Genomic DNA, 12,966 nt, shown 5'->3' on the forward strand with positions numbered 1-12,966 from the left:
TTTTCTCTTTTTAAAGAAAGAATCCCAGCAAGGCTGATGGAGGTAGCCTGAAGGTCTGCAGGCCTTGTGGCCTGTCCTGGGGCTGTCCCTGGCTCTCTCGCTCCCCTTGCCGGCTCCCTGTCTGACTGGCATGGTGTTGCCCCTTGACCGTGGGCTCAGAGGCCTCCAGCCAAAGCTGCTGACTCTGACCACAGCCTTTCTCTGGGCTGTGTTCATTTGCATCGCGCTGCTGAGGGTGGAGGAGCTATATAGGCTCCGGCCCATTCACGAGAGGATTAGGCCTGGACTGAGGGCGCAGCAGGAAAGAGGCCACAGTGAAGGCCCAGCTCCACTCCCTGAGCGGTCACCATGCCCTACCTGCTGCCAGGATTCTTCTGTGACCGTGTGATCCGGGAGAGGGACAGGAGAAACGGAGAGGGTACCGCCACACAGCCCCTCAAGTATGAGGGGCAGGATTTTGTTGTTCTCAGACAACGGTGCCTGGCTCAGAAGTGCCTCTTTGAAGACCGTGTGTTCCCAGCAGGTGTTCAGTCCCTGGGCTCCCATGAGCTGAGCCAGAAAACCAAGATGAAGGCCATCACGTGGAAAAGGCCAAAGGTAGGGATAAGAGGGACGGGGCTTCAGGAGACAGCTCCTGGGGACGGGAGGCCAAGTGGTCCAGAGCCTGAGGCCAAGGATCCCGGATCTGAGCAAGTGGCTTATCGACATTCTCCTACCCATGTGCCCCCCAAAATACTTTCCTACTTCCTCCTGAAACTGGAGCCGTTATTTTCTATTCCTGCACTAGAGATTATTTAATACTTTATAGATCCCTGAGGCTGTAAATATTTTTCAGAGAGCTAATGCACTGACAAATTCATAGTAAGGAATAATTGATTATCATGTCTCTTCTCGAGAGCAGGTATTCTGGGGGAAGGAAAGTGGAGTGGTGAAAAGGACTAGGGCTCACAGTTTCAAGGAGAGTTCCATGGAAGGTGGTGAACAGTTATGAAATAGGAGGCTGCTGGAGGCTGGAGATTTGCCTTCTTAACTTTTTGCCTAAGGCTGGTTCATTAGTGATGTATCACTTCTGTTTAAACCAAAAAGTCCATGTTGACCTGCCACACTCCACACAGGGAGAAGCAGTTTGCTCAAGGGTACCTTACTGCCCTCAACTGAGGAGCCCATTTGTTTCAACTGTGTTCAGCTACTCTGTGCTTCTCAAAGTGTGGTCTTTGGACTACCTGCATCAGAATCACCTTGGGATGCCAGTTTAAAATGTAGATTCCCAGGGCTCATCCCAGACATGACTATGTTTCTATATTTAACTATCTGTATTTATAAAAAGTGAAATGTAAGTTCATACTGACTTATACCAAAGTATTTTTCTTTGTGTGTGTATGTGTTATTGTAAATGGAGTTTGGTTTTGTTTTTGTTTTTTTCAAATTCCATTTGTTCATTGCTGGTATATAGGAAAGCAACTGACTTATACACTAACCTTCTATCCTGCAGCTGTGCTATGCTTGCTTATTAGTTCCAGAAGGTTTTTTTTTTTCCTTTTTGTCATTTGTTTGGGATTTTCTACATAGACAATTATGTCATCTGTGAATAAACAGTTTACTTCTTCCTTTCCAATCTTTATAAATTTTATTTCCTTTTCTTGTTTTATTGCATTACCTAGGACTTTCAGTATGATGTCGAGTAAGAGTGGTAAGAGGAGATATTTTGACTTGTTCCTGATCTTGAGAGGAAAGCATCTCATTTCTCAACATTAAATATGAAGATAATTGCAGTTCTTTTAAAACTTTTAAAAAGTAAAATTTCTTTACCAACTGAGGACATTCCCCACTATTCCTAGGAGTTTTTATCATGATTGGGTATTGAATTTTGTCAAATGCTTTTTCTGCATCACTTGATATGACCATATGATTTTTCTTCTTAGCCTGCTGTGATGGATGACACTGATTGATTTTCAAATGTTGAACAAGTCTTGCATACCTGGAATAAGTCCCAGGTAAATTATATACTTGTAGTGTATAATTTCATTTATATATTGTTGTTTTTGAGTTACTAGTTTTTTTTTTGAGGATTTGGTTTCTATTTTCATAAGAGATATTGGTCTGTAGTTTTCCTTTGCAATGTCTTTTTCTGGTTGGGTGTTAGGGTAATACTGGCCTCATAGAATGAGTTAGGAAGTGTTCCCTCTGCTTCTCTTTTTCTGGAAGATAGTGTAGAGAATTGGTATCATTTCTTCCTTGAATGTTTGGTAGAATTCACCAATAAAATCATCTGGATCTGGTGCTTTTTTTTGAAGGGTTATTAATCATTGAATAAATTTCTTTAATGGGTATAGCCACATTCAGACGGTCTGTTTGTCCTCATGTGAGTTTTGGTAGTTTGTGTATTTCATGAAATTAGTCCATTTTATCTAAGTTATCAAATCTGTGGGCTTAGAGGTATCTGTGGTATTCCTTTGTTGTCCTTTTAATGTCCATGGGATCAGTAGTGGTGATCTCTCCATTTTTAATATTGGTAATTGGTGTCTTCTCTCTTTTTTTCCTTGGTTAGCATGGCTAGAGGTTTATTAATTTTATTGACCTTTTCAAAGAACCAGTTTTGGCTTTATTGATTATCTCTGTTGTTTTGCTACTTTCAATTTCATTGATTCTGCTCTAATCTTTTCTTATTTCTTTTTTCTGCTTGCTTTGGGCTTAAATTTTTTGTTCTTTTTCTGATGTCCTGAGGTAGAATATTGTATTGATATCAGATATTTCTTCTTTTCTAATATATGCATTTAATGTTACAGATTTCCCTGTAAGCACTGGTTTTACTGCATCCCACAAAATTTTGATGTTATATTTTCATTTAGTTCAAAGCAATTTTTAACTTCTTTTGAAACTTCTTCTTTGACTTGTGTGTTATGTAGAAGTGTGTTGTTTAATTTCCAAATAATTTGGGATTTTCCAGTTATTTTATTGTTATTGTTTTCTAATTTCATTCCACTGTAGTCTGAAAACATACTTTGTATGTTTTCTATTCTTTTAAGCTTGTTGAGGTGTGTTTTACAGCTCTGAGTGTGGTCTATCTTAGTGACTCTTCCATGTGATATTGAGGGCAGAATGTGTATTCTGCTATTGTTGCATGGAGTAGTCTATACATGTTAATTAGATCAAGTTGACTGCTAGTGCCATTCAGATCAACTATATCCTTATTGATTTTCTGCCTGCTTGATCTATAATTACTGAACAAGGGGTGTTAAAGTCTCCAACTATAATACTAGATTTGTCTACTTTTCCTTTCAGATACATCAATTTTGCCTCATGTCTTTTGACACTCTGTTTTTAGGTGCATCCACATCTAGGATTGTATGTTTTCTTGGACACCTTTGTCCAAGGACTCTTTTATCATTATGTAATGCATCTCTTTACCTCTGATAATTTTCCTTGTTATGAAGTCTGCTTTTTCTGAAATTAACACAGCTATTCCAGGTTTCTTCGGATGAGCGTTATCATGGTATATCCTTCTCTAGCTATCTGAGTCTTTAAAGTGATTTTCTTGTAGATAACATATAGTTGGGTCTTTAAAAAAAAATCTATTCTCATAATCTCTATCTTTTAATTGATGTATTTATGTCATTCACATTTAAGTGATTATGATATATTTGGATTAATATCTACTATGTTTATAACTGCTTTCTATTTGTGGCAATTTTTCTTTGTTTCTCTCATTTCCCCTTTCCTGCCTTCTCTGGTTTTAACTGAGTATTCTATATGATTCCATTTATCTCCTCTCTTAAGTATATCATTTATACTTTTTTAAAAATGTTAATGGTTATGCTAAAGTTTCCAATATACATTTACAACTGATCTGATTTCACCTTCAAATAACATATACCACTGTGTATGTAGTCTAGTACCTTCTAATAGAAAATTCCCAATTCCTCCCTTCCTTCCCTCATGACATTGCTATCATGCATTTCACTTATCCATATGCTATAATTACTCAACACGTTGTTATTATTACATTAAATAAAGTTATCTTGAGATTAAGAATAAGAAAAATAAAAGTTTTATTTTACCTTAATTTATTCCTTCTCTGATGCTTTTCCTTTCTTTACGTAGGTCCAGGTTTCTTATCTATATAATTTTTCTTCTCCTTGAAGAGCTTCTTTTAACATTTCTTGCAAGGCAAGTCTGCTGGAAATGAATTCCCTGTGGTTTTATTTGTCTGAGAAAGCCTTTAGTCTCCTTCAGTTTTGAAAGATAAATGCTCTGCATATAGAATGTTAGGCTGGTGGGGTTTTCTTTCATTAATTTAAATATTTCATCAATTTAAATATTTCTTGCTTGCATGGTCTCTGAAGAAAAGTCTGCTATAATTCTTGTCTTTTTTCCTCTAGAACAAAGGTATTTTTCCCTCTCTTGGCTTCTTTCAAGATCTTTTCTTTATGTTTGGTTATCTGCAGTTTGAATATGATATGTGTAAGTGTAGTTATGTTTTATTTTGCGGGCATTTATGCTGCTTGATGTTCTTTGTGCTTCCTGGATCTGTGATTTGGTGTCTGTTATTAATTTTGGAAAGTTCTTGGACATTATTACTTCGAATATTTTTTTCCTCTGTTCTTTTTTTCCTCCTAGTATTCCAATTATGCACATGCTGAATCTTTTGAATTGTCCCACAGTTGGTGGATGTTCTGCTCTGTTTTGCTGTTGTTATATTTTTCTCTTTGCATTTCACTTTAGGAAATTCCTATTGTTTCATCTTCAATCTCACGAATTTTTTTCCTCGTCTATGTCTAATCTACTGATGAGCCCATCAGATACATGTTATACTGTCTTTTATTTCTATCATTTTCTTTTGGTTCTTTCTTAGAATTTCCATCTCTCTGCTTATATTACCCATCTTTTCTTGAATGTTATCTACTTTTTCCATTAGACCTTTTGACATGGTAATCATAGTTATTTTAAATTCCCTGCCTGATAATTCCAATATCTATGTCATATCTGAATCTAGTTCTGATGCTTGCTTTACCTCTGCAGACTGCTTCTGCCAGCCTTTTGATATCTCTTGTAATTTTTTACTGAAAGCCAGACATATTGTTTTGGATAATAAGAACTGAGATAAATAAGCCTTTGGCATAAGGATTTATGTTAAACTGGCTAAAAGCTGTGCTGTGTTTATTTCCTATAGCTGCAGGTATCAGAAGCTTCGAATAATAACCTTGTTTTGCCTCCTCTCTCTTATTTTCTTAAATTAATTAATTAATTTATTGGCTGCATTGGGTCTTTGTTGCTGCACACGGGCTTTCTCTAGTTGCGGCAAGTCGTGGCTACTCTTCATTGTGGTGTGCAGGCTTCTCACTGCGGTGGCTTCTCTTGTCACGGAGCACAGGCTCTAGGCATGTGAACTTCAGTAGTTGAGGCACACGGGCTTAATAGTTGTGGTTCCTGGGCTCTAGAGCACAGGCTCAATACTTGTGGTGCGCCGGGTTAGTTGCTCCGTGACATGTGGGATCTTCCTGGAGCTGGGATAGAACCCATGTCCCCTGCATTGGCAGGTGGATTCTTAACCACTGCGCCACCAGGGAAGTCCCATTTTGCCTCCTCTCTTGACTTTGAGCTTTCCTAAATATTTATCAGAGTTTATATCTTGCAGCTCTTTCAGCTGTAAGTCACTGTTATTTCACTGGAGCCCTGTTGACGTGGTGGTGTGATGGGGGAGGGGAAGTGTTCTATAATCTAATGATTAAAGCTCTATCTTTTAATGGGCCTGTCTCTCTGGGCTATGACCTTCATACGCGTTTCTCCATTGGTATAGCTTTTACCTTCTCAGGTAAGAAAGGCTAGAGGGGGCTGGAGTGGGAGTAATAACCGTCCCCGAACATAGGTAAGGCTGGAAAATCTTTTCCCCTGTAGTGGGGATCTTTCTTGGATCTTCACCATGAGAACTTTGAATTTTTGGAGATAAAAACCATGAAAGGGTTGGGGGTTCCTCCCGAAACTGTGGCCTCCAGAAGTTTCTCACTCTTGTGCTAATCCACACTCAGCTTCTAGAAATTCATCAAAGTTACCATTTAAGTGTTCCTCCCAGTTTGTGGCTGAAGCCAGATAAGCAGATCTTGGCTGTAAGTCTCTGGGTTCACGTGTGTCCATATTCCAGGGTGGTGGGTTGCCCTGCAACCTCAGTTCTCTGATGGATCCACGCAACGTCCCTGTTTTTCAGGTGTTTGGCTTTTTCTTGTGGTAAGGATGGGAGTGATGACTTCCAAGCTCTTTACATGTCGGAGCTGAAAGCAGAAGTCCCTACATATATCTATATGAGCCTACCCTTTTAAGTGTATGTTTTTGTTTACTGTATAATGCACATTGTATGTTAGAATAACATACACATAATTTAAAACTAATAAGAACACATAGAGTTGCATGTTCTGAATATTTTAATGATGGAGGTATACAATTAAAATAAAAATGTTTGCAAAGCACAGCACTCAAAAACTGAGGAAATGGTCATCTGTTGCTAGTTGCTAGGAACCCATCACTGACAGACAGATCCAGTCTCCATGCTAAATTATAGCCAAACCAGAGCTAGGTCCCCAAGCTAAAGTGACAGAGCCAGGACAATTTACCCTTTGTTCATATTAACCAACAAAAACAAATCTCAGACAGTCCAGGAAAGTAGGTGGTGGGAAGGGGTATCTAGGCCAATCCAGCTGTTCTATGAATTAACCCTCAACAAGTTTGGTTACCGACCCTCACCAAACAGACATCTCTCATGAGGACAAACAATTGAGGGTCTCTACACTGGGGTCTCCTGAAGGGCAGGCAGGGACAATTTCCTATTTTTATTATATCCTTAAATCCCCCAGCCCTGTACATACCTGGAAGCTCAATTAATGTTTGGTGGATTTAGCTGAGGTAATAATAAAAGTAAATGTAGTATATTGGGACATTTCTACTACTGCAAAAACTGTAACTCCCTTCTAATACCTGGACCTCCGAGCAGGTGCAAGAGAAATCAGTGCAGTTGCTGCTGCCTTTCCAAGTAGTCAGCCCTGGAATTGGTGGCAGGTGGGGGGATGAGGGTGCTTCTGAACCTATAGACCAAAGGAGAGAAATCTGTCCTTGTGTAGCTAAAATTCTAGTATTTGAGTCACTCTATAATATATTCCTCATAACAGGGCAGGACATTCAGTAAAGTGTCTCAGCTGGCAAGTAACAGAGGCCCAACTCAAGCTAACTTAAATCAAAAAAAAACCTCTAAAGGGATTGCCCTGGCGGTCCAGTGCTTAAGACTTCGCCTTCCAATGCAGGGGGCCTTCCAATGCAGGGGGCACGGGTTCGATCCCTGGTTGGAAGGCAAAGTCTTAACCACTGGACTGCCAGGGAAGTCCCCAGATTGCTTTTTTAAATTGTCTTTTCTTTAGTTTTGGCTTTTAATTCTGTAAAATTTACATGGTTCCTAAGGCAAAACTATTTTCGAACAGTTATATTCAGAATTTTACGTCCACCCCTGTATTTACCCCCTTAATCCTTCCCTCCCCTATAGGTAACCTTTTTAAAAATTATTGTTGTTTAAGAGCTTCCGTTGGTATTAAGAGCTTCAGGCTGGAGGTATGTGTGGTGTGGTCTAAGCATAACTTTCCATCTAGTAGGAGGCGTAGATCCCTGAATGCAGGGAGCTTCAGCTCATGAGAGTATACCAGCTTGTTGTGATGGGGGAGACAGACAAAGAGACAGGGCTGTGTCACTGGGATAGCAAGGCTTCTTGAAGCTGTAAAGAACGGTGTTAAAATCAAAACACAGAATCTACAATTATTTCAAAAGTTAAAAAACAAAGCATGACACATTCAGAGAAAAACAAGAGCACCCTCTGTTGGCCTCTGTTGGAATGCACATACTTGGTAATGACTGGATTTGAAAACTGCCGAGGCCAGAGGTGTCATAGTGGGTTAGCTTCAATAAAGAAACATACCCGCCAACAGATGGGGAGGCCTTCGAGGCCCACACCAAATTTACCCTTGGCTCTCCCCACCTCTCAAGTCCTGTGGCCCTTGGGACATATGCTGATACTAAATAACTATGTTACCATGTCCTGGGGGAAAGATCCTTATTTTCCCTCCTGTACTTCTTTTCCCTGCCATAGAAAAAAAAAGCAAGAGAATGTTTTCTATTGTCCCTCCAAAGCTGTGACAGTAATCACACTGCCCTACCTCTCAAGGTGCATCTTTACTCAGACAGTGTATCAGTGTGAGGGAGCAGTGTGGAACAGTGGGAAAAGTAGCCATGTATCTGGCTTCTCTCACTTACTAGCTGTATGTCCTTGGGCAAGTGTCTTAACCTCTCTGAGCCTTGGTGTCCTCATCTGAAAAGTAACAATGATAATATCCAATTCATTGGCTGTTTTTGGAGGTTTAAATGAGTGGTTTGTATAAAACTCCTGATATGTGATGCCAGTACTACATATGGACCTCAGTAAATAATAGCTACTACTACCATTACTTTATTATTTCCTTTTTGTTTCACAGGAAATTTGTGAGAATCCCCGATTTATAGTTGGTGGAGCCAACAGAACTGACATCTGTCAAGGAGATCTAGGTAAGGAAGTCCCTCAGGTCATATCTAGCCAAACAATCAAGGGGTGATTAAAAGGAGTGATCCCTTTAAAGGGACAATAATCTGGTTTCGCTTTTAATGAATCTGGGGGAGGAGGTTTTGATAACATTACCTTAAACTCATTTATCCCTGTGCCGGTGATTGCTTCGTTTGATCTCTGTCCTTCCCACCTTTCTTACTAGTCCTTGCCTGTGTCACAGGAGGTGTGCCTCGTTCCACAGCCCCCTCTCCAGAGTCTCCAGGACACTCACACACCCTAGTCAGCAAGACAAACGCCCTGTTTTTAGCTGTATCCACCTTCCTTAAAAGGCAGCTTTGAAACTGTCGGAGTACCATGCATGTCCCTTGGGCACGTAGACTCTACATGCTCACAGAATGTGCTTTGGTAACTCGAACTCTTATTTAAATTGCCCCAGAAGAGCTCCGTATTAAAGGAGTCTTTCAACAAAGATGACATTTGCCATGTGGATGAGCATCCAATTTTCTGTCTGGTTAGTTAGCTTGGCTGCTCCACCAGACCTTCCTCTGTCTCAGCCTCTTTTTTGGGACGTGTCATCGTTGATGTGGACTGCGGGTAAGCTCTGTGAAATAAAGTTGGAGAAAACATCGACAGACACAATTTAAAACTTGAGGGAAAAGGGCACTCAAGACCAAATGGATTTGGCCAATTTGTCCCCAGAAAGAGAGGCTGAAGAGGTTTTGGACATCTGAGTTCCTGCACGCGAGGGAAGGCTGCCTACAGAGCCCTGGGCGAGCTAATAATCTGGGCCTGTTTCAGAGGAAAGGCTGGCTGCCTGGCGGAGCTGGGAGGGCAGTGGTGGGAAGAGGGCTGTGGCAGCTCTCAGCCTCCCCACTGCAGTCTCAAAGATGCTGTCATATGCCACACAGCACAACAAAGGCCTTGTTTAGTTTTGTCTGTGCTCTGTTCGTGTTCCAGGCCTGCCCCTTGGGCATTCACACACACACACACACACACACACACACACACGGCAAAGTGTCACCTCCAACTACTAGCTAGCTTTCCTTACAACACAAATGGACTGGACTGATGGCTCTCAGATGCTCAGTCTCTGCCAAGGTCAGAAGAGGAAATGGACTCACGTTGCAAAGGTACAGGGCAGGCAGATTTCCTGCAGGTGTTAGAAAGAATGACCCAATTACGACCATCTACTGCTCTGTCGCCATTGAGGTCCAAATGGAGGTCTGAGTTTATATTCAGACGGAGGAATTGCCTAGCGCCTTCCGGAAAGCCAGTCACGAGGGAGTAATTTAGCCTGTTGACCACATGGTCCAGGGACTGCTATCACACTGCTTCCCTGGGCTGACACCTCTGTAAGGTCAGATCTGGAAGCGGAACAGTGAACGCCACGTGAACGCCCTTCTCCAGAGAAGTAGAGCAGCCGATGGGGATGGAGTCGTCTTCTTCCCTGGAGGTGTGGGCCCTCCTGTGACCTGTGCCACGTGTTTACCTGCAGGGGACTGCTGGTTTCTCGCAGCCATCGCTTGCCTGACCCTGAACAAGCGTCTGCTTTTCCGGGTCATACCCCATGATCAGAGTTTCACCGAAAACTACGCAGGGATCTTTCACTTCCAGGTGAGGTCAAGGGGGTGTAGTTAAGAGGGCCAGCTGCCATCCACCCACCACTGGTCTCCCGGCCTCGACGTCCCAGTGGCTCCAGGAAATGTTCCCACCTACCCTCTCAGCCACGGCTGTGGGCAGTTGACCCCCTTCAGGCCTCACGCCTGTGAGGAAGCAGTTGTTTATTTCTTCCTACCCTCAAAGCCCTACACCTTCCGCTAGGCCCCAGAAAGGATGGAGGATATCCTGTTTGCTGGCCTGTGGGTCTATTTTTGCCTCTCCAGCTGGCTGGCTGGCTGCTGTGTTATTACCGGCGGCTGATTCTTCTCAAGTAAATCCCTGAGATACTGGCACTGGGAATCCAGAGGGCCCTTTAGGTTGTAAAGGAGATCCTGTCCATGGCTGCAGCTCCTGCTTACTTGTGTCCCTTAAACACAGATCTGTACCAAGACGATCACACACCCCTTCCAGCCTCTGGAAGAAAAGTCTGGTTAATCTGGGGGCCAGGCTTCTGGTTCGGCCCAGCAATGGAACTTCTGATTTCAGAACCAATTCAGCCATCGGAAACTTTCTGGATCCAAATTGTCCTGGCAAAGAGCCAAACCCTGTGCCAGCCCAGAACTGAAATGGGCTTTGTATGTGAGCACCTAGCAGATGTTGGGGTTCTGAGGCATCAATCTGACTCCAGCCCTGAAGGCTCCCAATGTCCTGGGCTGACCCAGATCATCAGTTGGTCTTTTCTATCCCAGGACTGAAGACCTCAGAAAGGGTCTTCTCCGCAAGTTCAGGATCAGTGTCCTGCTGCCGTCCCAGCTCAGGCAAGGCAGCTGGGCCCTGAAGTTTGTTTCTTCCCTGTGCCATCAAGCTACTTCCCTTCCCTCTGATATTTAAAAGGTCTGATATCTAAAGGATCACAAACACAAAGACCAGACAGAGTTTTGCCCTCTCCTTCATGGGGGAGAAAATGTCATTAGAAGGAAATTAAACGGCACGTGGCTTTCTTGGGTTAAAACTGATTTGTTCAAAAAAAAGAACATCATCCAGATAGGACAGTGCTCCTGCTTTAGGTAGAGTATGTTCTGGGTCACTTTTCTTTTCCATGTCAACCCTTCTTCTTCAGCAGCAGTTTCTACCTTATTTGTCATCAACAAATATGTAAATCATACATCACCAGGGGTTCTCAACCCTGAGTGAATATTAGAATCAGCTGAGATACCTAAAAATACTGATAACCTAGGCCCCGCCCCAGACCTACAGAGCAGAAGAAGGAAAACCTCAAGCCCTCAGATATGTAGGGAGCGCCTGCCATCCCCCATACTGAGCTGGACTGTGTGGAAGAGAGACTGGTTTGTAAACCACTTCCTGCCCTCAAGGAACTCACAGTCCAGTTAGAGAAAGATTCACACACTCCAAACCCAGAATAACATGAGCAAGCAGCAAGATGCTTGGTGCTAAGGAATGTGGGGTAGGGATGCATTTCCCAATGGTAATCTGAAGATGTGACTCTGTGCTTGACGCTTCTGTGCAGTTCTGGCGCTATGGAGACTGGGTGGACGTGGTTATTGATGACTGCCTGCCAACTTACAACAATCAACTGGTTTTCACCAAATCCAACCACCGCAATGAATTCTGGAGTGCTCTGCTGGAGAAGGCTTATGCTAAGTAAGCAGTGCTTGAGACTGTGAGGCAGGGCTAGGGGCGAGGAGGTAGACCTCAAAATCCAGCCAAGGTCTCACTTACAGGAGGACACATGTCTACATGGGTGTGTGTGTGTGTGTGTGTGTGTGTGTGTGTGTCTTCAACTGTGACACAAAGTCAGAGAAGATCTGGTCCAGGCAGCTGTGACTCTAAGTAAAAACACTAAGAGTAGAAATAAGATGTGTATAGGAAACCTTTAGCTTTAGCTTCCCATAGTGAGCTCTTTAATTCTGCCTTCTTGGTGGCATTACAACCCTGGATCAGAGCATTCTATCTCTGGAGCTCAGATCCCAGAGTCTTGCTTGGCTCCACCTCATGAGCTTGCAATATATGAATAAAGCCATGTTGTCCCTCAACTTAGAAGCCCCACCCCAGCTACTAGTGGCTTTAACAGAGCCCTACGTCAGGTTCAGGGTGTGGTGGAAAGAGAACCATCAGGAAGTGGGAGCAGCGGGTTCCATCCCACCATTTCTCCTCTCTGTGGCCTTAGCTGGTCACTTAGCCTCTGGAGGTCAGTTTCTCCATTGTGAAGAAAGGGAATCATAGCAGCTACTCCAACAGCTTCCAGGCTTGTTGGAGAATTGGATGAGACAACATCACAGGACCCAAGAGTAAAGTTCTGGTGGCAGGGGTACCTGGGTCATGTTTCCTGGAACCCTGAGACCCCAGATTGGCCTTCATCCTCTCTCTAAGGCTCCACGGTTCGTATGAAGCCCTGAAAGGTGGGAACACTACAGAGGCCATGGAGGACTTCACAGGAGGAGTGACAGAGTTTTTTGAAATCAAGGATGCTCCCAGAGACATGTACAAGATCATGAAGAAAGCCATCGAGAGGGGCTCCCTCATGGGCTGCTCTATTGATGTAAGTCTGGGGTGTGGGGTGCAGGGCAGGGAGCTGCCAGCTACTGGGAAGACTTACCCGGTGACTAGCAGCACAGGCCTTTCCTCTGGCACAGGGTGAATCTTTTGGAAGGTGGAACTGGTTATCAACTTTGAAAACTGGAAATTTCTTAAGGGAGAAGAGTTTGTGGAGGTTTTCAGTAAAGATATTGAGCAAGGACAGTCCAAGCCCTGGAACTTGGGTGGAAATAGGCCCA

The 12,966-nt window shown here is 43.0% G+C and overlaps 1 protein-coding gene across 3 annotated transcripts in view; it reads left to right on the top strand.

The window, feature by feature from the left end:
- Positions 1-12,966, top strand: part of CAPN3 (calpain 3) — a 50,313-nt gene that overhangs the window by 17,852 nt on the left and 19,495 nt on the right. For all 3 annotated transcript variants that reach the window (XR_009051330.1, XM_057721848.1, XM_057721849.1), the window contains exons 2-5: positions 8,505-8,574; positions 10,068-10,186; positions 11,700-11,833; positions 12,563-12,731. Coding sequence is in view for 2 of the 3 variants with exons in the window: in XM_057721848.1 (XP_057577831.1) it covers positions 8,505-8,574; positions 10,068-10,186; positions 11,700-11,833; positions 12,563-12,731 (492 nt within the window). In the remaining variant the exon portion in view is untranslated. The remainder of the gene's footprint in view (positions 1-8,504; positions 8,575-10,067; positions 10,187-11,699; positions 11,834-12,562; positions 12,732-12,966) is intronic.

Source organism: Hippopotamus amphibius, chromosome 2, assembly GCF_030028045.1.
Source record: "Hippopotamus amphibius kiboko isolate mHipAmp2 chromosome 2, mHipAmp2.hap2, whole genome shotgun sequence".
NCBI lineage: Eukaryota > Metazoa > Chordata > Mammalia > Artiodactyla > Hippopotamidae > Hippopotamus > Hippopotamus amphibius.